At 40.7% G+C, this 24,844-nt stretch overlaps 1 protein-coding gene across 3 annotated transcripts; it reads right to left on the bottom strand.

Moving 5' to 3' along the window:
* Positions 1-217: 217 nt before the first annotated feature.
* ppp3ccb (protein phosphatase 3, catalytic subunit, gamma isozyme, b) lies at positions 218-22,337 on the bottom strand. Of its 3 annotated transcripts, none has more exons than XM_057321089.1 (14): positions 21,888-22,336; positions 16,052-16,249; positions 14,327-14,451; positions 10,491-10,602; positions 9,180-9,325; positions 8,959-9,098; positions 8,717-8,794; positions 8,523-8,617; positions 7,544-7,669; positions 7,287-7,364; positions 6,267-6,351; positions 4,287-4,384; positions 3,167-3,193; positions 218-737 (listed from the first exon to the last, which is right to left on the bottom strand). In XM_057321089.1, the coding sequence occupies exons 1-14, from the start codon at positions 21,937-21,939 to the stop codon at positions 562-564; spliced, it is 1,536 nt and encodes a 511-aa protein (XP_057177072.1). In that variant the 5' UTR covers positions 21,940-22,336; the 3' UTR covers positions 218-561. The 3 variants fall into 3 exon arrangements, with proteins under 3 accessions (XP_057177072.1, XP_057177074.1, XP_057177073.1); XM_057321091.1 differs by lacking the exon at positions 21,888-22,336 and adding an exon at positions 17,866-17,978; XM_057321090.1 differs by lacking the exon at positions 3,167-3,193 and having other exon boundaries at positions 21,888-22,337.
* Between the last annotated feature and the right edge of the window lie 2,507 nt (positions 22,338-24,844).

Below are 24,844 nucleotides of genomic sequence, written 5' to 3'. Positions count from 1 at the left end.
ATAAAGAAATGATGCCGAGCAAATCTCGCTTGTTTAAAAAAATTCAGAAACAAATCTAATAAACTGAAATTTACAAAATGGATTTTTTGTCTTTTTTAAACTACTGAATCTAAGATGACCTTACACCACCCCAATGCTAAGTCTATATACTGTATATATATATATATATATTTATATATATTCTGTATTTTATATACACATGTAATATCCTTATATATATATATATATATTTATATATATTCTGTATTTTATATACACATGTAATATCCTCATGTAGTTCTTCATCTCAGTTTCCCACTGTTACAGATCTTAAATGTCTTATCTATATCAATCAATAAATAAGAACCATGTTTTTTTTTGCTACGCCCCTTTTTATGGTATTGTGCGATTCTCCCCTGAAGCCGTCCAGGAGATTTTTGCATGTAGGGGGCATCACCTCTACCAAAACGAGAATGACATGAGAGAAAAAGGGTGAGAGACATAGGAAAAATAAACAGAGAGAGAGAGAAAGGAAGGAAAGGACGAGGGTAAAGGAGAGCAGTAGGTAGCTGTTGGAGGTTACTACGCCTGCGCGTTGGTGCCGTTCTTGTCGGGGGAGTTGGCTGCGTTGATGGAGTTGGCAGTGCCGTCCGGCTGGATGCTGTCCTTGCGTGGAGGCATTCTCTCGTTTATTCGGTCCAGACCACGTGCTTCCTCGAAGCTCTGGATCTTGTGTTGAGGGTTGAAGCCTTGGATAGCTGAAAGTGGAGCAGAAGGTAGAGAAACAGCCAGTTAGTCACAGCTATTATGACAGTGACAGTAAAATGACTGAGATACAGCTATAAAAACCTTCAGGAATTTATTTTGCGTCATTTTTGCTTTTAAAAGCATGATTTAAAAAACCAACAAGTATTTAAATGAGAGATAAATGAGTACAGTAATAATCAAAATATGGAAATAAAACCGCTTGCAAACTACAACCTACAAACTATCATACAGAAAATGATATAAGACAAAACGAAGCAAACATGCAATTTTACATCAATGACATTCTGTCGAATACCACAAAAACTCATATAAACAGAATAATTGCAAAATTTGCACTTTTAATGGAATTCTAAATGTGAAGCTCATATCTGAATACAAAGCATTATTTATTTTATAATTTGTACTCATTTCTTCTGTGAAGTTCTCAGAACAGTTCTAAGTGGATTAACTCCAGGTCATGGATTCTCAACATAATTCATGTAGGCTACTTTTAATAAAAATCAGTACATGTCTGAGGTTAATTTCAAAATAAGCCTTGTGGTTAGACTGAAAGCATCATAGACGTCTATTAAAAGTGCAGTACTGTCAGTTCACAAACTGTGAAAGTCCACATTATTTCCACTGTTTTAACTAACATGAATTTAACACCGAACCTTGAACTGGGATTCAAAACACTCAACCTCTGCATATTTAGTCTTTAATAAGAATACCACAAACAATCCTACACAAATCTAACTTATTCATTCTGAACATCACCGGTAACTACCTAGTGTGCATCTACTACTACAAGGCCATTCTTCCTCAAAGAACACTCTAAAGACAAAGATAACGCAAAGCTAAATATACCAAAACAAATAAGCTAATTAAAACATAGGTAAGGGTGCACAACAAAGATTAAACTAGAAAAAACAGAAATGTTGGTGAACCCACGTCATCCATCTGACAGTACAGGCAAAAGCATGAACTGCTCCACTACCTTCTTTGGTCAGATATAGAAACTGATCAGATTAAGTCTCGCTCTGTGGTTTGTTCGCACCCCTGCATCCCCAAAACAGCTGCGCTGCATTTACAATTCGGAGCCTTACAGAAACCACCGTCAACAACCAAGTCCACAAAATACATCACGGCACCTTTTAACAAAAAAAGAGCTACTAGCTCGTATGTTAGAGTGCCTTGAAACATGGAAAAAACAAAATCGGAACTGACCCCATACTCCTAATCTTACTGTGGATTTATCAGTGCACGTTCCCAAGAAAATGTCTTTGTAACGGTTTATAATTTCATAATAAAAAGTTAATACATTTGTAATAATTGTTCTACCCCAAATGAGTCTTTATTTTGGATTATTTTTCTAAAACTGCTAGTTTCAACCAGTTGTTGCCACACAGTCTCCACATGTAGCCTTCGACCTCTGGACTATAAATGCAGACACCCAATACTACACAATACTTAAAAGAAAATAAGAGACCACTCCAAAATTATTTTCAGTTTTTCTCAAGTTTTGTTTCATGTTGTGACAATATCAGTCTCAAATTCTAGGTGAATTATTTGCATTTATTTGCAAAAATTTTTTAATTTAAACTCGTCAAAATAATAAAAAAGAACACTACAAAGAAAACAAGTTGATATTCACGGTTAAACAACTAGGGTTGTTTTCCGATTCCGATACTAGTATCGGTAATGCCACCGATACCACAAAAGATTCTGGAATCGGCAACGAAGACATGAAAACATGCCAGCATATGTCTGTAAGATAATAAGAATACTCTAGTTCACTAGTATTTGTCAGTTTTATTAAAGGTCAAGTCTGAAGCACACCATACAATAGTTATATCAATTCATACAGAACTATAAGTACATACAAATACCCAGATATCGGATCAGTACTTGGTATTGGCCGATACCCTGAGCCCAAGTATCGGAATCGGAAAATATATATATATTAAAAAAAGTATCGGAACATCTCTATAAACAACACAATACGAATGTTTAACTTGTATTTTAGCATCAGTTAAAAAATGAATATATGCTGGAATAAATCAGATTTTTATCACAGTTTTCATGCGTCTTGTCATGCTTTCAGCCTTTAACATAGTTGTTAGATGACTTTGTCATTCCTGAGGTTTGATTCTATTAAATTTCAATTTGAATTGGACTAAAATTGACAACACATGAAATACAGATTTAAGACAAAGACTTATATTTTTCACTGCTACAATACACTCATTTAACTTTACATGGTTTGCAAAACTGCACAAAACCCAACACACACACACACACACACACACACAAGTAACGATAGCAGCAACTACAAACGAACGTAATTCACACGAACGACAGACAGCTCATGACGGGGGGGGGGGGGTTTGGGTTAAACACACAGACAACACTGAGAAGGTTTCACAGATGTCTTGCGTACCTCGTGCTTCCTCTGCTTCTACGGTGGCTGTGTAAGCGTGAGTAGTAGTGCCATGCCCAAAACGAACGGGGAAAGAGAGTGAGTCAAGTTATCAATGCAATCACAAGTCCAATCAAATCCCCACACCTCCACTTATTCATTTGACATCAGCCCAAATGCATCCCCCGGCACACAGGAACAAAACCTGAAGGGTTAGTTGAGTTCAGAAGCATCGTGCAGAACAGATTTCTGGTGAGGTTTGCCTTTGAGAAACCATGCTTTTGAACCTGCGGCGCGAGACATCAGACAAACGCCGTTCTATTTTTAAAGCTGAAGGTATACAATAGCCAAACAAGGAGAAGCCTCTGGCGTAAAACTTCGCGCGACGTACTGTATACGCGTGATGACAGTTTATTTGTGGTCTTCACAGGAAGACGAGAAGCGAGGCAGCTTTGAGCGATGTGTCGCTTTATTTCTGTTTTCTATAAACTTCAACACGACACATTATAATCAACAGACATTATGATTTTATTGCGATACGACAATTGTCCTTGTAAGTGTAAGCTTCCATTAAAAAAGTAAATAAATAAACGCAATGTATCTATCATACAAATGTTATGGTGCATCTATGGTTTCAGCAAAGCAAACCTCATTGTGTAAAAGCGGTGTTAGTAGGCCAGTTAAGAAGGTAGCACAACGCAGCAGGCTGGTGAGTTTTTCATGTGAATGCTGGGAGAGAAAGCATGGCATGCCGACAGGCGCCGGCTAAATTGGGTCATATTGCATCACAGTCAAAAGCCCCCGTCCCTGCGACAGCATCACCCGCTGCATCTCCTCGGCACGCGCCGCAATCTTATCGGAAGTTAGGCAAATCTGAAGAATGTTAGTTGATTGAAAGCAATGTAATTTGGAGGTGCATATTTTTAGAAATGTTAATGAAAGCAATCTGATGATGGGTGTGCTGTACCAGGAGAGGGTGGAGCTGATGGCATAGAGGAGAGAGAGCGAGCGAGAGAGAGGTAAAGACAGAAAGACTAAGAAAGACAGCGAGTGATGGAGTGAGCAGGAAGTTGGTGGAGAGCAGGTATCGCTCTACACAACATTGCATGGCCAGAGCAGAGAGGACAGGCGTGAGACTTACCGCTCTGCAGAGTCTGTCTGCCTCCTGATAACACACCCAAAGGCAACGTGCCAGTGGGGGTCAAGCCCTTTAACTGCAACACGCTCTCATTCTCCTCTCTGCAATAACAAAAACACAGCCTTTAACATTCTTTACATTTATACATATGTAGTTTTACAACTATTATCATGAAATAATCATTTAGTTCGGTGGTTCCTAAAGGGGGCGGTGGGCCACAAGGCCCCAGCTGACTTCTAAGGGGGCCTTAAGGTGACTACTAATTTAAAATGAGATAAAATGAGCATTTTTAAAGGGAACTCAGGGTATAGAGATATTAATTAATATGTTGTAATAGCCTTACACTACTAGCATTTGTAGTTAGAAACGCATAAAAAATGTTCATTTCTTTAAAAAAAACCTAAATGTAATACTCTTTTTAACCTAAGAAAGCCGCCATGTTCTTTTTCGATGACGTAAAATGGTTGCACGCACAGGCAGCCAAACTGAACACAGACACACTAATCAGTTCTTCAGTAAATATAAGGTGCTGTATGATAAAAAAATATATAAAAAACAATGCTAAAATAATAAAGAAAATAAAGATGCCATTTGGTGTATTTTCATACATTTTAATATTGTTGGTCAGAAACAATACAAACATACATATTAATAACCAAAATCGCTGAGAATTTAATATATACACGATATTTTTAGACATTATAAAACGCATTTTATCCAGAATTTGACTTTTTGATGTTAGCCTATCATCTTCTCTCCCTCGGTCATTAGCTGACAGGGGGTAATATTCACGTGTGCTTGAATACAGAATAAATAACCAAACCGCATTGTTATTGTGATTCTCAGTACATTCTCAAAATGTATAAAGTATAGAATAATGGTGGATGCTGATGTCTTAAATAGTCTTAACTGTCTTAAAGACGGTAGTTTAAAGCTATGATTTACCTTGAACAGACTTCTTTTATGGCAGGCATGCTTATTGTGTCAAGAGGACATACCGCCACCTACTGTCCCTGTGTATTTATACATCTGATCTTATGTTTGACGTCGCATATTTCACTTTTATATATGGAAAACGTGTGTGCTTCGCTGTAGCGTTAAGAGAACGGGTTTAGGTTGCAACAACTTGACGTCACAGATTTTGACGCCAAAAAACGTAAAAGTATTTTTTCAAAGTTTACGAATACTGTGACAGTTACACTGTTTTTAATTTCACATTTATAGTCAATGCCATTGTTAATATATTAAGCCATACATGTCTCTATTCCCAAGGTTCATTTTAAAAACTATAAACCAAAATATTAATTTATTATTTCGCCATTTTTATAATGAATAAAAATAGAATTATTGTCAAAATCCAAACCATACTGCTAATATTTAACCTAAAGAATTTGACCTCTCTGATGAAGGAAATTGAGAGAAAATGTATGTGTACAGATTTTGCTACAGTGAGGGCCAAATCTTTTAAATGTCTCAGCATATACAGTATGTGACCCTGTTCAGGATAGTTTAGGAAGTCAACTTTGGGTGAACTATTCCTCAAATAATTTATTCATACTTTGTTTTATTTTGCACAAAAAACACCTAAAGAAAATTCATCATTTACTCACCACCATGCCATTTCAAACCTGTATGACTTTCTTCTACAGAACACAACAGAAGATATTTTGAAGAATGTTGTTAATCAAACAACAGCGCTACATATTGACTTGCACTGGTTTTGTGTACGTACAATAAAAGTGAATGGCCACCCGTTGTTAGGTTACCAACATTCTTCAAAACATCTTTTGTGTTCTGCAGAAGAAAGCCATACAGGATTGAAATGACATAACGGTGAGAGTAAATGATGAAATTTCAATTTTTGGGTAAACTAATCGCCTGGTATGAAAACAAAATGTCTTAATCATCAAGCGAAACAAACCTGTGTTAGTGTTTGTGTGTGTGCGCAAGTAAGAGCTTGGTATATGATGTGTGCAAATTTACCTAAGAACAGAGAAAACTCTGGCCATCTTGCCAATGGCACGTATCTTATTTCGGATTACTTCCTTGCGGACTGCCGGGGTTCCACCTGCCAAACAAGCCGAAATACACAGAGAGAGAAAAGACGATAACTTTAGATCATAATATTGCTTTTGCATTTGTTCAATATTGCTTATATGCCGATTTATTTTATATCTTTAAGTAAAAAAAAGACTGGTTAAACTAGAGCATTTTAAAGAAAATTATCCTTTAAACTTGTCTTTATACATACGTACTCAAGATCAAATGAGGCATAATATCCACAACTCCCTCAAGAAATCAAATAAACCCATTTCAAAAGGCTCACAGACATACAGAAGAAGTGTGTCAGGGCAAGATATAATTATACGCCATTGAAAAAAAGGACAAATCAAAGAACAGTAAATGGGACACTGTATCTCTTCATGACAGCTCTTCACAAGGGGAAGGTGGGCCCTCAGAACGGGTTCATCTGGTTTCTCTATGGCATAACTGTCCTTTATCTCTGGGCTCGAGTTGAGATCATTTAACATTTGGATGAAGTGAATAAACTAAGAATCGTGTAGCCTTAGTTCAGGTTTGAAAGTGAGCGACAAATGGGATAAGAGAACTAAACCCATTAAATAATGCGATGTAAAGTAAGCTTGTAGTTCACACTGGTACTTACCACTTCCGACAAACAGACACTAACCTATAACGTTTAATCTTGCATAATTTTCAACAGATAACTGATTTGATGAACAGAGGGGTATGCTGTTCTAAATAAGAGCTAAAAGCCGTTTTGAGAGGTCCATGAAATTTTGCTTAGGCATACATTGAATGTTTTGATATCTTATTAAATACTAGAGTCTCAATATCTAAGTGCATATCAGTATGTTAATTTACATAGAAGCAATAGAAAGATATCACAATCCTGCAATGAAATCTATAAAGCACAGACCCAGAAACAGGTCAGATCTTGAGCGATCTTTCCACAGGTTGATCCTCTTGTCCACGTGTTCTTACCTTCACAGGTGTCGTCTCCTTCTGACATGAGCTCATCATCCGAGCAGATGTTTAACACGTTCACCAGCATCTCGGTTACTGAAAGCACACAAGAGAGAACTTCAACACAACCTGCCTGATCTATTTGATCTATAATGACCATGTTATGCAAACCCATAATTATGTATATAAGTGTTAAAATTTCTTCAACTTTATTCCATAATGCTGAAAATCATTTCAAGCGGGAAGTCATGAAAAAACTATCGTTTGCTCTTTACCTTTCTCGCCGACGAAGGGTAGTGACCACGTGAAGACGTCCATGAAGTTGGGCAGCCAATACGGGTGAGGAGAGCAGTTGAACTGCCGGATGTTCATGACATTGTTCTCATATTTCAACACAGCAGCTTCAGGGAGCAAAAAGGTACAAACTGATCGGAAAGATTTGGGGCTGTGAATGTTCATCACACACCCTCACAACAGCTTTCCAACAGTGATACCCACTTAAAGGGGTCATATGGCACGAACACGTGTTTTCTGTGTCTTTGGTGTGTTATTAGCTGCCCATGCGTATTAGACACGTTTGGAACTTGATGTTACATTTCTGTCACACGCTTGCAGTATTCGACCAATCACTACGCACGGGTTAACTGGCATAGCACACCTCGCTTTTCAGAGCTTTGTTAAAAATCCCTGCGTTTCAGAGAGGCGGAGCAAAGAGGAGATACAAACATGCACGGTATGTGGAAAATACAGCGTTTTTGAACCTTAAATCGTGTTTACACATTGCATTACATCTAAAACAAACAATAATATTTGTTTTAGCCATGTCATATGACCCCTTTAAAATGAATGTAGTTTGTGTTTGATCCCGTTTTTAGCAAAGAACCCCATTTCCACCAAACACTTCTTAAAGTTCACTTAAAAATAAAAATTCAGACATCATTTACTCCCAACTCTGTCATTTCAAACCTGTGTGACTGACTTTCTTCTGCAGAACACAAAAGTTGGTAACCGAACAGCGCCGGTACCCATTCATTCTATTGTATGGACATTAAATGGGTGCCGGTTCACAACATTCCTTAAAATATCTGTGTGTTCTGTGGAAGAATTTACAGAATTTTAATCATTTACGCAAACCAATTTTGTGTAAATGTCATTTCTAATATTATTAAACGGTCACTTTATCTATCAGCCAATCAGCTCTCTACATACCACCACGACACCACCTCCCCCTCACCCCCTCAGGAGAGCTCTTACCTTTATTGTTATACACATCTAAGTAGTTTGGTGCAGAGAAGATTGTGATTAACGATGGGAAGCCTGTCGTTTGACTTTTTCTGTACATTCGATACCTGCAAGGGGGATCAGTGAAGGGGGGCAGAAAAAAACATTGAGTCAGACGGACCATAAACTTGGCAGCCTGGTTTAAGTGCGTTATGTGACGGACTCACCCTGCGTCCTGGGCTTCATGCGCTCTTATAACTGACAACAAGTTATTATTCATCAGAAAGTCACATACTGCGGGGTAACTGACAGAGATGGAGAGAAAGAAAGGTGCAATTAGTCGCTTCACTCGTCCGTCAATCAAAACCTCGATGACTAATGCCGAGAGGTTCCATTAATATGCAATTGTGAAGTCGGTGTGGACAGCTGCGCGGTACGCTTGTGCACGCAAGCCTGTGTGCTGAAGTACCTGTAGAAATATGAACATCCTCTCACGCTGTTGTGACAGAAGTGCTCGGAGCTCTTCTCGCTGCCGTAGTCCTCGCCTGGGTCGGACCACAACAGGTCGCACATCGGCCCGAAAGCTGGCGGCTCTTTAAACCTGTCTAACTGTTGAGCAAACCCAACCATCAGCCCGTTTGTAAATCAATCACAGTGCGATCTTATACGATCTCAAGGCACGTGTCTTACCTTCCTGATGTCGTCGAGGCAGGTGATCTCTGGGGACAGGCCTCCGTGCACGCACAGGAACTGCTGGTTGAGCAGGGCGGCCAGGGGAAGGCAGTCGAAAGCCTCCATGCAGGCGTCGTACACGCGCTCCGAGTACTTAATCTTGCCTGCGACGAGAGCATCCCAATAAAAACCTCCATGCATCTCTAAACAGGCGCGGACGGGGCGAGCTGCGCTGTCTGTTTGACATATCGCAGTAATGGTGGGTGGGTGGGTGAGTGAGGGCTGACTGCACCTTGCCAACTTTCCAAGGCTGGAGTGGATGGAGGAGGATGATGCAGCATGCCTTGTTAGGTGATGTTGCGGCGGGACCGAGCGCTAATTGAGATGAGCCGAGGAAACCGCCACGGCGGGAGGTTGATTAAAGCAAGCTGAGGCCAAAGACAGGTTGCAGGCAGAGCGAGGTCGCATACCGCCGTTAAATCCTGACATTTCGGAACAGACCAGCCGTGCGGTGTATTGTAAACAGCACCGCTGACAGATGAGAAACAGGCTACCTCGTGATGAGCGAACGTGGCGGAATGGCGTGACATTACCGAATGCTCTTTGATTAGCTGGGTGGAGAGAAGCCAAACAGACCGACTCAATCTGGGTCAATCTTTGGGGGGTAAAGACCGTGCCGATATGAACGGGAAACATGTCTGGTCACTGGGTTTGTGAAGAAGTAACAAATGAAAGTCTAAATTCTACCCATGCTCATGACGCAATGTAAAGTTTCATCAGGGAACAAAAATACCATCCGCTAATACTCATGGTGATCGTTATGATAACGGTTTGACCTCACTGTGGTTTGGGGGGTAGGTGGCTTCCAGGTGACTCTGGATCAAGCCATAAAATCGAGTGTGAACACAACGTAGCAATTCTAAAAATGACCAGTGGTTATCGCATCCTCTGATCATGGACATATAGATCACCGGCTGCTGGTGGAAAGCGAGCGTGAGGGATGAACAATGAGGGTTTGGGTTAGCTGTCAGCGTTTTGTCATGACTGGAATGATGTGTGCTGTAAAATCTAAGTGAGGACTGATGAGCTCTCCACCTTTAGCTTTTCATTCAATACTCTAAAGACAAGATCTCTCTAGGGATGCCGCGATGAAATGGGGAAAATATTGCTATGACAGAGTAGAATGATAGGATGTGGCAAAACCTAATTTCTCACACACACACACACACACACACACACACACACACACACACACACGCACGCACGCACGCACGCACGCACGCACGCACGCACACACACAGAAAGAGAGAGAGGTGGTAAAGAGCTTACATTCTTGTTTAAAGGTGAAGTACTCTGTGAGATGCCGACACTCGTGGTTGCCTCTGAGGAGGAAGAGGGTGGTCGGGTGATTGATCTTCAGGGCCCACAGGTACAGCACACACTTGCAAATGCAAAGAAAAAAAACAAGTATGAAAACACACAACATCAGTTGATACCTTCTATGCACTTCTCTCTAAATTTCCTTCAATACATTTGATTCTTCTTCTTCTGTCATCATTTACTCATCCTCTTGTTAACTGGCACCCATTAACTTGCATTGATTAGTGTCCATACAATAGAAGAGAATGGGTGCCAGCGCTCTTCGGTCACCAACTTTCTTCAAAATCTCTTTTTTGTGTTCTGCAGAAGAAAAAGTCGTGCAGGTTTGAAACGACAAGAGGGTGAGTAAATGATGACAGAATTTTCATTTATGGGTGAACTATACCTTTCAGAGCCACACATTGTAACTCTTCTAAAGACACACACCCTATGAAATGCATTTAAATGCTGCTGATATGGACACTTGGTATAATTAATGAGATCAAAGTGATTACAGAATTAAAAACATGATCCATCAAGAATGAACACAATGTTGACAACCATAATCATTAGCATACTGGATTAACCCAAACTGATATGCTGAAAGGCCACAACACAACAGGTATTAGGTATAAAAGGATTATACCTTTATTCCCTCTGCTTTGCTATTAAAGGAGAAGTTCGCCCAAAAATCAAATATGTCACGGTTTACTCGACCTTATGTTGCTCCTAGTCATCTTTTTGCATTAATAAAATACTGTAGGTGTAGGAATTATTACCCTAATTATTAAATTCATAATACATTTATTGCAAATGTGATACTATTGTTTCATGTGATTAGGTAGTTCACTCCAAAATAAAAGAAAATGATATTTTGAAGATTATATTTTGAAACAACATCATATGGACACAGAACCACTAAGCAGGGCTGTACAGTGCGACATATATGTCCCACGTGCTACGAAAAAATGTGATTACTAGAACTGATTCATAGTAGTTCACTAAAAAAAGGAAGATATTTTGAAGAACATCATCCACAAAACCACAAACATTTTTCAAATCTGTAACAGCAAAAATGTTCTTCTGCAATGTGAAAATAAAGAGAAGCCGCAGCGCTTTGCGTTCACATGTTTGCACTTCTTTAGCGCACTAAAGTGAGCAAAACTCATAGCATATTAACAGATCAATATGAAGTATTATAAGCCTCCCACATGCATACAAAAGAGAACTGCCCATTCACTTTAAAGTGAAAGCAGACTATAAATTTCATGACGTCGCATTCATTTAAATCTTGCATTGAAATTCTTAAACTACCAGTACAATACTGCCAGTCAAATATGTTGATATCTTCAAATCTCATTGGTGCTTGTGTGTCTTGTGAGGACTATCATTCAAGACATGCAAAAAGCAACAATTTTTAAAGTTAATTTAATTTAGTGTGATAGAAAGCATTAGAGTTTTTCTTTAAGAAAGCGAAGGTCACGTACACTTCAAAACCGCTGAAGCACTAACACATTCAAGCAGGCAGATCAGAGTTGATAGGGTAAAAAACTATGATTACAATCTTTTCACATTCGCTTCCCATATCATCTCTCAAGCCAAACCCTCGCCAGTTCTGAAACTAATTATGCGAGGCTAAAATATTTCATATGTCTCTCCTTCAAATCTTCTCCTGTCAGTCATTTTTAACTTAGCTTATCTATAATACGAAACACCTGCAAGGCTCTCCGGCTACCTAACAGCACTTTTAATCAGCATAATACACATTTCTCTCTGTTCTGTCCGCACAGGAAGGAAGTACAGCATTTAGGTCTGTTATCTATAAACAGGCCTGTTTTATCAACGCGTAAAAGTGCCAGAAGCGATATGCTGACAGAAATACTTAAAAGTACAAAGTTCTCCGCACAGCTCGGGGTGGGGTAACCTACGAAAGCGTTTGATGACTGCCGCGTCCCAGTCAGAGGGCATTAGCGGGAGGTGCGGAGGATGACTGAAGTTCGTCCTTTGTGCTCGGTGATGTCCAGGGAGGGAGCATGAACTCAGCGTGGCCTTTGTTGCGAGACATGCACACGCAAAACTCTCTCTCTCTGTGCGTCTCAGGTGGCCCGGGGCTCCGGACCCTCAGCCGTGTTTGATGGTATTGAGCATCAGCGTGTCTCCTCTTTTACGCCAGCTCTTTTAACCGTGACATTTCTACCGGCCCTGAACTTTGCAACAAACGCGCAACGCAGAGGCTTTTTGAGAGCCCGGGCAACAGTGTGACATCAGTCATCAAGGCCAAAGGCATAAAAGCTGCAGGGTGACAAACAGGCCGGTGGGGCTCCTAGCAAGAAACATTTTGCACGTAACATTAGTGATGAAAAACTGACAGTTCCTGTCCTGCGGGATACATTTTTGAAAGGGATAGTTCACCCAAAAATAAAAAGTATGTCATTTATTCACCCTTGTGTTGTTCAAAACCTGAACATGACTTTCTGAAGATGTTATTTCGAGAAATGTCTCAGTAGAAATCAATGGGGACCAGTGTTGTTTGGTTACCAACATTTTTCGAAATACCTTTTGTGTCCCGCTGTAGAAAGTCATATAGGTTTGGAATGACAAGGAAAAGTAAATGATTGTTGAACTCTAAACAATCAACAAATGTGACATGCTGATTTCATCATCACAAGACAAAACACGAGCTGCATGACACAGACCTTCTAAAGGGTACATCTAAACGTTCGTTTTTTGAAGTATTATGATTTGTGTTGTTTAGTGACGCACTAACAATACAAGTTTAAAGTGGAAATGAACCATCCAGTCAAGTTAACATTATTTATTAAATAGGTTTCCACTTTAATCAAAAAATGATATAGTAAACCAGATTAGTGTGATCCTTTATGCATTTAAATGTGTCATTTAATGCTTTTATTCAAATTTGTCTAGTTTGGTAAACTTCTATAAAAGACAATAACACTTTTCAATTTTTATTAATTTCTCATTTTCGAACTGTAAATTATCCTCTGATAATCCCGTGGCTTTACAGTTTCCACGTTTCACGGTCTCAACTGTTATCTTTCCCTATATGTCCTCCACTGTCCTGTATTTAACAGTGTCTCTCCCATTGTGTCTGATGAACTCGGGGAAGCCAACCAACCCGGTGACGTCACCGTCAGCGGTACTGCAAAATGGCGGCGCCCTTGCTACAAAACCTATACAAGGCATCCTTTTTCTTTTAAAGGGTCACACTAATCTGGTTTACTATATCATTTTTGATTTAAGTGGAAAACTATTTAATAAATAATGTTAACGTGACTGGATGGTTCACTTCCACTTTAAGCAAAGCATTTCAGAGGGTGTAAAATGTGACATCATGATCCTTTCAGCAGTAGAACTACAGTTTTACGAGGTAAAACAGTAAACAGTCCCTCACTCGTATCCTTGCAAGTATCGTGCAAAAGTTACGGGGTTCACCGCCTTTACATGGTCATGACAAGAGTGTGATGTTTACACGGACATGGCTAAAATTTTTTATTTTATCACACTAGTCCCATGTTAACATGTGCTTTGTTTAAATCTGGTGTCTACACTTTAAAATCATGTTTTTACTTGCCCCATAAACCTCCACTGTAAGCATTTTACAGAACTCATGATTCTCGTTCTTTTTACAACTTTTTGCTGGAGGTGCTCAACAGCCTGCCAAAAAAGCTGTTGACATAGTTGCGTAACACTTAGGCCTCTTTTTTTTTTTAATCTCTAAAATCTCATTTGCGGACTTTTAACCCTACTTTACATCTGACCGTCAAACATTACAAAGCAACACTTACCTCAATACTAAAATACCCTCGATCCACATAGTCTCCCAGAAATAGATAGCGAGTGTTGTGCGGGGACCCGCCCACCTCAAAGAGCTTCATCAGGTCGAAGAACTGCCCGTGGACATCTCCGCACACTGAAGACGGAGACAGCACAAACACATTTAAGGTTGTAAGCAACAACAAAGAGAAACCCAAAACAACACAAAAGTGATTGTTCAACCAAAAATGAAAATTCTGTCATCATTTACTCTCCCTCTTGTCATTTCAAACCTGTGTGACTTTCTTCTGTGAAACACAAAAGATATTTTGAAGAACGTTGGTAAGCGAACAACGGTACCCATCTAATGTATGGACACAAAACCAATGCCGTTGCGCCGTTACCCACATTCCTCAAAATATATTTTGTGTTCTGCAGAAGAAAGAAAGTCATACAGGTTTGTAATGAAGAGGTTAAATGAAGACCTTTTCATTTTTGGGTGAACCATCACTTTAACAAAGCGAGTCAATATAAGATGTGGTCAACGCACATTGCACAGCGTCATAGCACAAGTTTTGAAGAGTTATCAAAGTAATACTTTTGAATATCAATGAACAAAACACGCACCTCATGCCAACTTTGGGCGCACAAATACTTAAACCACTAAAAGGGAATGCACAGATACTAGGCCCCTTAAAAACAACAGAATGAAACATCGATAGTGGCCACCACACACACACAGGATGTGGCCAAACCAACACAATTTCCTTTCGAGTACTCACAGGGTGAAAAGTCGTCAGAAAGAAAGCACGGCCAGACAAAAATCTTCCCAATCACCACCATTGCAATTTTACATGTCATTATGTGGTCCAATTATTATACCCCAGAGTCAGGGTCGTGTGTTATGAAAAACGTAAGCGTTTGAGGGGGTTGGCAGACAGGGCAGCCATGCCCATTTATATCCACGCACCTGTTTGTGTATTCGTTTGAGTCTAGGGAGTGTTGGGGGTTTCCTGTGGCCTCCGCTGGGGAATTAAAGAAGGGCAGGTGTGGGGGTGTGCGCGAGCGAGCCCTAGGATACAACTGTTTCTCTGACCTTTATAGAGCAACCGTATTATGTGTTGCTGTGGATGACTGGCTCCATATGAAAATAATCGCGTTCTTGTCGCTGGATTGAGGATTATGTCAGGGTCGAGCATAATCTAGAAGATTAAGGATGATATCAGAGACACTCGATCGAGTAACCGCTGAGCCTTGAGGGTACTTCTGCGTGTCCGATACCCTTTTTCTGCAGAAACGGTGGGGTGCTCCTGCAGAGCAGGCTCCTATTTTACTGACTTGAGACAAATGATGATGTAACGGACATCACGCATATACAGATTTTAAACGACATAAGGGTGAATAAACAATGAAATAATATTTAACTTTTTATGAACTATGCCTTTTCATTAAAAAAATGTCCCCCGAACATTAACCACATCATTTTTAAGCTGCTAGCTCTGATCATCTGGCTTGTTTTTTGGTATTGACAGCCAGCTTGGGAGGAATCGGGTGTGTAGGCGACTATCGTTGGCAGTGGACATAAACTTCTCGATCATCTCGGAGCACTAAGTGTGCTAAATGTTCTGTGAAAACCCTGCAAGAACCACATCCTGGATGTAGACGTTGCGCTTGTCTTCAATCACGACAGGTTTGTAGCGTCACCACACGATGAATCATCAGAACGAGCATGAAACAGCACAGGCGCGTGAACCTACCTGTGATAGGGGCCTCTACCTCCAGCATGCACTTCTCGTTGCGGAGGATGTTGGCGCCGTCGTTGATGATGCGTAGGGCCGCTTCCTCCTCAAGACGGCCCTCTTTTACCAGGTGGCTCTTCAAGAGCTCCACTTTGGGCTTGCCGTCCTCATACAGCTCTTTTAAGGGGAGCCCTGTCGTGGGAGGGTACGGCACCGCTGCGGAAAAAAAAGAAGAGTCTTGTAATTACAGGAAAACATGCTGGCAAAGTTTGATATATGATAAAACAGTTTTAACACAAGTTTTAAAAACTTTTGCCTGTGTCAAAGAATGACAGAATCAAGGGCTGCGCAATTTTACGCGCCTACTGTTGAAATCACACAGTGTGAGCTACCTGCAAAAACTGTTAACGGCCATAAAGAGAGCCGATAAATGTGTGTTAAAGTCTCAGGGTCTATCATAACATCTGCTGACCAAGGTTGTCTGTAAGAATCCACAGATTCACCATGAAAGCCAGATGGTGTATGATAAAAATGCAGAACCAAAAGCAAAGCTAAAATAAACTGCTACATTGTTACTTTTAATATGACTTTACAAGCTTTTCAGAAGACATACTTTAAAGGGATAGTTCACCAAAAATGAAAATTCTGTCATCATTTATTCACCCTCAGATTGTTCCAAATCTGTTTAAATTTCTTTGTTCTGCTAAACACAAATATCTTCCTTTGGAAGAATAACCAAACAGATCTCATCCCCTATTGACTCCTATGGTATTTATTTTCCATTCTAGGGCATTAAATGGGGTATGAGATCTGATAGGTTACTGACATTCCTCCAAATACCTTCCTTTGTGTCCAGCAACTATTCCACCGTACACTCTGAATAACAGGCTTTCGGTATCGGTGGAGAAATTTAGTATCTCAATTTTAAAATTCTACAGACTTTATTCCTTCATAACTATAAATCTTGTTATTTATTGAGTAATTTTAGCTAATGCCAAACTTTCACCCATCCAAAAAGGAGCACACCCATGAAGTACCTATAATATTCCGAGCGCTATGTCTATATGTTCCTTCTTCAAAATGAGTCTAAGAGATTTTAACCTTGTGTATGACCACAAAAAAATCTGAAAAAGGAGCCGTGTAAATAATAGCGCACTTCTCTAAAAGCCACATCATTTGAGGAATCACTCATGCCAGAAGCACAATAGATACAGGATAAGTTGCAAGCTGGAGTTTAATACTAACCATGTAACAGTAATAGAAATAAAAAAAGGCATTCTTTACTTTAGCACACTTCTCCAAATACAGCAAAAATAAACGGATGCATGACATTCATAATTGCAAGTTATTACTCAACCCTCAACAAAACCTGAAAACAAGCAATAGTTTGCGAAGAGAGTTAAGAGTTGCAACGAAATGCAACACTTCGCAATACGCTGAGCTGAAAATGAAACGTATGCACGGTAACTGTCATTACCGTTATTGGTCAGGATTTGGGACTCTCCCACAAAGCTATGTGGGTTATCAGAACACATATGGCCACAGCTGGTCCCATCCCATCCCCCAACCAACACGTGCATGCAGGCCTTGTTAAAGCGGCCCTAACACACGCGGTTTCTGCCAATCTCATATTAATCTTGAGTACCTATAGAGTAGTATTGCATACTTCGTATCTTCGAAGAGTATTTAGTTTGATGACATTTATAAAAGATAGATACAGCTGTAAGATTATTTCCGAAAGCATACGGCACGTGCGGGGGGGGGAGGGGTAGGCTGAACCAAAGCACGTGCGCACCCATTGCCAACAAAACACAGACATCAGTTTCACTCACCGCATGCGGTTCATGTCCGGCATCTTTTAGCACTGGGACGGCTCCATATATCAGTTTCAAATGATCTCCAAATCCAGCGTTATATCCACCGTTTACATAACATTCATCACCCAAATGCAGTGAACAAAGAAACGCCTGAACTTCGCGAACGTATGCTCTCTCTCTCTACGTATGCTCTCTCTCTCTCTCTCTCTCTCTCTCTCTCTCTCTCTCTCTCTCTCTCTCTCAAGTGAAAGTGACGTCTGCACATGCTCCTCCTCCTGCTCTCCTTGCTGCTGCGTGGGCGTGCCACGTGCTTTTCCGGGAGAATTGTCCAATAAGAGACTAAGAAAAATTGTTACAAAACAGTTTTATATGTTTGAAAAAAACTTTCCGAAACCTGTCTGATCGCTGGGGGACTGTATGGAGCACAGAAATACTACGTAATACGCTCAACTCGTTTTTTGACAAGTTGACCATGTTAAGCATGAGAAGACAGCACGTTTAACATCGTAAAGAAGTCAGAATGCATGACACACCGTTGCACCACCCCTTTAATAAGACACGAAGCCCTATTTGTTGTGAAAACGACTGCTTAAATAAACCCTCAACAACCCACGGGCTGGGATTTCAGGCATCGTTTGTATAACGCAGCACACCAGAGATCCCTCCAGCGGCTGGCATGCAAACAAACGCCTGCTGAAATCACTCTGCATCCCACCCGGTCTTTGAGCTATTTTCAGTTGTAGGAATTCCACAACATTCAAAGCAGTTCAAGAAGAGCCGGGAAGTTACGTCCTTACGGTCGGGTAAAAGCCCAGCTGTTGGCAGCATCGTGGAATCCTCTCCGCCAGGGTCACAGGACAAGTTGGCACTGCTCGCGCTCCACAAGAATGTGGGTCTGGCGGACCGCCACGGCTTTCAGCCCTGGGACCACAGGCATGATCTGCCACAATAAAACTTCAGGCTCAGATGACTCTGAACCCTCCTCCAGTGGTGAAAATGGAATCTAAGGATCACTTTGTGTTTACAAATAAATGATTTTTGGAGCCTCTTCAGATATACATCATCCTAGTCGAGGAGGAGCAATGAGGGGGGCATCGGTCTGCCAGTACGAGGAAGAGAAAGGTTGAATCTTTCATGCCTGACAGAGTGAAGGAAGGACACCTGCTCATTTGCCTGTTTTAACTAAAGCAGTAATAGGGCTATTATCCGGCTCGAGGGTTGAGTTCATCTTTCTGCGGTGACACCAGTGAAAATACGTAACCTCTCAGCATGGCACATTTGCATGAGAAAATGAAGCCTTCAGGACGGAAGGGAGAGATTTTACTAAGTGTCAAAAATACGCAGCGAGCGCATTGTACTTGTGTACCACACCTAATGATAAAGAATAAAAGCACCCGGAAAACATAGCTGTCGTTCATCAAAGCTCCCCCGTACGGCTATCAAAATATTTTCTCATTGGACCGCACCACATTATTAAGGAAGTCAGTAAAAGCGTAACTTCCTGTGTGTCTCATCTGTGGTTTTATCACAATAACAGCCTTTTGACTTATACAAAATATTCGGGTTTTGCATCCAATTCAGAGCTTCTTGCAAGTTCACGAGTGCTATCTTGGACTACACATGCAAAACTAGAGAAAGAGAGAGAGAGATGGGCCCGGGGTCCGTTAATCATGCATGAGGACAGAATAATTACACAAGCAGGGTGACGTTGACCCTGGCAGCTCCAGTTTCTATCTGTAAATAAGCCAAAAGGTCAAAACATCAAATTCACCACCAGCCTGACAGGGGACTAAAACAATAGGCGGTCGGGCTCGAACTCATTTCTAGGCGACGTGCATTAGATACAGACAGTGATAGGATTTCAGGGTGGGTCTAGTGTTGATGCGAAGCTATGCTAGCGCTTTCCCCACCCAAGAAAAAACATAAGATGTCAAGAAAGTGAACCCTGACTAGTTGTAACTAGTTTCAATGCACACAACACTTTGCTGTGCTAAGCAGGAGAGTGCGAAAGAGTTGCGTGGAAACGTCTAGCAACTAATCAAAGCTTTTTTAAAGGCACTTAACCCCATCCTTCCTCCGCCTCGGTCTCATTGTTTCGAGCGCGACTGCGCTGATGAAAAACGGCATTGCGATCCATGATTCCCAGCGCTCCGTGGGAGGACTCATCAAGATGTGGCCTTGGCGAGAACCTCAACGCCCACACAACCCTTCAATCATGCTGGAGCTTATTCTCACAGAGCCTATAGTTCATCCAAACACAAGCTGCTATAATCATTTACCTTCCAATCCAAACACGCTTTTGTTCTGGTTAAAACAACATCAGTGCGTGTCAACCTAACCAGGCACAATACTTGATCAGTTCCATCACAATAATGACCGGCTTGATTGATTCAATAGTATTAGCTTTCAAAGAGAGGGCTTGTCTTATGAAGTCATACAAACACTTTTGTCCAACCAGAACCAACTCAAAGGTGGTTGTAAAATATTGGCGTCTACGTGGCAAGAATTCAACACATACGCAGTAGTAGTTTAAGGTGCTAACAAATCACAATTAACACTTGCATCATCTCACAGACGTTATTCCCTATCTGCCGTCCTCATTCTCCAATACACGTCAAACCTTCAGTGACGTGTCTGCCTGGCAACCACAGCCGACATGTCCCTACCAAAACATTTTTCAGACGGTCTGCAATTACGCATACACGTGGAGTAAAATCCAGGTGTTGGAGTGCTTTAACTGAAAGAAGGCATTCAGTGAAACCTGGAACCAATTTGCCAGTGTATGGACCGCAATGCTCCCGTTCTCGCAAAACGGGAATAACAGATTTTAGACAGAACCGTGTCTACGGTGCTCTTTAATGATATTTTTCATAGCAATTCAAATTTCGACCTTGTGCATTACATAGCCTGACTTGAAACGAAAACTTCAAATTATTATGGACCCAGAACTATACTACTAAAGAGTCCAGTGACATATGCTCAAGCCTTCAAATTGAGCTGGATCAGAAAACACACCCAGTTGACTGTATCCCATAAGCGACCCCTAAGAAAGAAGGACAGAGTCCTGTGTCGATGGACAGAGCAATTTTAATAAAAGGAGTCAAAGATCCTCATGTACTTTAATACCCAAGAAGACCTAATGATCCAATTAGAGTATTACTCTACTGTCTCTGTACCCTCTGGCATACGAAATTCCCTAGAGCCCTTGATAGGGAGCTGATGCTCACTTAATCGGAGGTCAATCCTTGCTTACCTCTATGTTAGATTATGTGTATAAGCTTAACTGGGATCACACAGACAACTTCAATTAGTTTAGTTCTACCTACAACTAAATCTTTGTGGCCACTGTGACATTCTGCATAGACTCACTGAATTTCACACTCTTATAATGAGGGAGTACATACTCGTTGCCTTGAACTAAGAAGGACAGCAAGAGGATCAAAGCTACAGTAATGTTGCACAAGGAAAGACATTTATTGATAATGTTGACAGTACTTACCTAATTAAACAAACCCAAGATGATCTGGCTTATTTATTTTGATCGTTAGAAACATGAAGACAACATATATATTTATACCATATAAACTCTATTAAACTGAATTTTTTTCTATGGCAGAGCGTTCAGTTTCATTTATCTGGAGGGCTTTGCATATACAGACCACAAAGAGCATCATGCTACAGCAATGATGTCCCTATTATAGTCTAATTTAAGAACCACTTTTATTCTACATAACATTTGACACAACATTTTTACTCAAACTTCGATTTGCTATGATCCTCTCATTTATGCTACTTACATGTAAAGCAGCCTGACAAAACCACTTGTCAAATGGACCTTCAACATGTGTCAATAACAAAAGCAGACAGACCAAGTTACCCAAAAAGTCAAGCAACACAACACATGTGCACGCATGATTGTATTGCTATTACACTCTACTTACCAACACGTAAACTGAATGTTACCCATCAGCTATCAGAGCGGGTAAAGCTAACAGATGAAGTGAAGGGAAACGTACAGTTTTAGAAATAAAATGTACCTTTAACCAGCCGTTCGGTGGTGGATTGTTTATTCTGCTCCTTCCCCGACATCCTTAAATGTCTGTCGGCGGAATAATTGAAATTCCTCTGTGTAGCTGAAGCCAGCTAGTCGCGTTAGCCCGCTAGCTCGGCTAAGCTACCGACGTTTCAGTTCGCGAGGAAAAAGTCCCGACCGCTCCGCTGTAGAAGCGGGTAAACCGAGTCAGAGAGCTCGTCTGGGTCGCTTTGTTGGTATATACACTCAAACGGTGAAGGGAAGGGGGAAGGGGGAGCCCACTGTAGCGGCAGAGTTTTATTTTCTGCAGTGTCTGTCCTTCGGCTTTGCTCACACAGGCGACCCAGCTGCTGTCAATTTCTCACAGGGAGGGGGAGGCGGGGGTATTGGCGAGCGGTCGATTCCCAACGAGTCGATTCCTCGACTCTGAACAGCCCTGGTAGGTGTGAGATTCAAATGACGAGCCACTAAAGTGTAGTATTTTCTGTCTAGTTGTTTTTGTGTAGTGGCGAAGCCTCCCAAAAATAAAAGAAATGAAGCCTATTACTTCCGCATTGCAAAATAAAGTGGATTGGCATGGTGAAAAGAAGCTTACGTTGCCAAAGCATTAGTAACATTATATACGTGCATCTATATACACTATTTAAAACCTAATAAATGAAACTTAATAATAAAAGTAACAATAAAAGACGTGCGACTGAGAGTCAACTGTGCTTAAAAAAACGATTCTCTTGTTCTTGATATATTTTTGACAGAACGTTGCTGATTGGCTCGGACTAGTGAATTAGATTTAAAGACCCAATCACACGCCATAGGGTAACCCTGGGGGCTGGACACTTGAACAACACAAAACCCCCAGTATGGCTTGTGTGATTTACTCTCGTTTACAGTATTGTTTGTTTTGTGTAAGGGACATAAAATGTTTTGTTTGACACTGACATAAAAAGACGAAAAAAACTCTTCACAAGTCTGGTTTCGTCGTGTATGCGCATGTTGCTGAAGATTTGGTACTATCTTTATAGTTTAACTTTATAGAAGTTGTGCAGTTATTACAAAAAGTGTGCTGCTGTAAAAGCTACTAGGGCACACATTTACAGGTGCTGGTCATATAATTAGAATATCATCAAAAAGTTGATTTATTTCACTAATTCCATTCAAAAAGTGAAACTTGTATATTATATTCATTCATTACACACAGACTGATATATTTCAAATGTTTATTTCTTTTAATTTTGATGATTATAACTGACAACTAATGAAAATCCCAAATTCAGTATATCAGAAAATTAGAATATTACTTAAGACCAATACAAAGAAAGGATGTTTAGAAATCTTGGCCAACTGAAAAGTATGAACATGAAAAGTATGAGCATGTACAGCACTCAATACTAAGTTGGGGCTCCTTTTGCCTGAATTACTGCAGCAATGCGGCGTGGCATGGAGTCGATCAGTCTGTGGCACTGCTCAGGTGTTATGAGAGGCCAAGTTGCTCTGATAGTGGCCTTCAGCTCTTCTGCATTGTTGGGTCTGGCATATCGCATCTTCCTCTTCACAATACCCCATAGATTTTCTATGGGGTTAAGGTCAGGCGAGTTTGCTGGCCAATTAAGAACAGGGATACCATGGTCCTTAAACCAGGTACTGGTAGCTTTGGCACTGTGTGCAGGTGCCAAGTCCTGTTGGAAAATGAAATCTGCATCTCCATAAAGTTGGTCAGCAGCAGGAAGCATGAAGTGCTCTAAAACTTCCTGGTATACGGCTGCGTTGACCTTGGACCTCAGAAAACACAGTGGACCAACACCAGCAGATGACATGGCACCCCAAACCATCACTGACTGTGGAAACTTTACACTGGACCTCAAGCAACGTGGATTCTGTGCCTCTCCTCTCTTCCTCCAGACTCTGGGACCCTGATTTCCAAAGGAAATGCAAAATTTACTTTCATCAGAGAACATAACTTTGGACCACTCAGCAGCAGTCCAGTCCTTTTTGTCTTTAGCCCAGGCGAGACGCTTCTGATGCTTCCTGCTGCTGACCAACTTTATGGAGATGCAGATTTCATTTTCCAACAGGACTTGGCACCTGCACACAGTGCCAAAGCTACCAGTACCTGGTTTAAGGACCACGGTAACCCTGTTCTTAATTGGCCAGCAAACTCGCCTGACCTTAACCCATAGAAAATCTATGGGGTATTGTGAAGAGGAAGATGCGATATGCCAGACCCAACAATGCAGAAGAGCTGAAGGCCACTATCAGAGCAACCTGGGCTCTCATAACACCTGAGCAGTGCCACAGACTGATCGACTCCATGCCACGCCGCATTGCTGCAGTAATTCAGGCAAAAGGAGCCCCAACTAAGTATTGAGTGCTGTAAATGCTCATACTTTTCATGTTCATACTTTTCAGTTGGCCAAGATTTCTAAAAATCTTTTCTTTGTATTGGTCTTAAGTAATATTCTAATTTTCTGAGATACTGAATTTGGGATTTTCATTAGTTGTCAGTTATAATCATCAAAATTAAAAGAAATAAACATTTGAAATATATCAGTCTGTGTGTAATGAATGAATATAATATACAAGTTTCACTTTTTGAAGGGAATTAGTGAAATAAATCAACTTTTTGATGATATTCTAATTATATGCAGCACCTGTATGTCCTGGTTTGGTAGGCTATAAACCCATAACTGCAACAACAAAAAAAACATTACGCGATGATTGCAATCTTGAACCATGATCTTTTCATAATTAAATATAATGGAATCGATTCTATCGACTCCTACGGCTGGATTCGGAATCAGAATCGATCCCCCAGGCTGGAAGCATAGCGGCGCGCGAGCGAAACAGCCCTCTGAGAGAAACTGCATCCTGCTGTTGAAAGTGCTGTTGAAAGTTTTGCCAAACGACTACTGTCCTGTTGTTATTAAACATTTACCCTGGTTTGTTTTATGTTCACGGTCAGAT

Source organism: Triplophysa rosa, linkage group LG22 (assembly GCF_024868665.1).
Source record: "Triplophysa rosa linkage group LG22, Trosa_1v2, whole genome shotgun sequence".
Taxonomy (NCBI): domain Eukaryota; kingdom Metazoa; phylum Chordata; class Actinopteri; order Cypriniformes; family Nemacheilidae; genus Triplophysa; species Triplophysa rosa.
The sequence above is the reverse complement of the archived record's forward strand: the minus strand, read 5'-3'. Positions and strand labels throughout refer to the sequence as shown.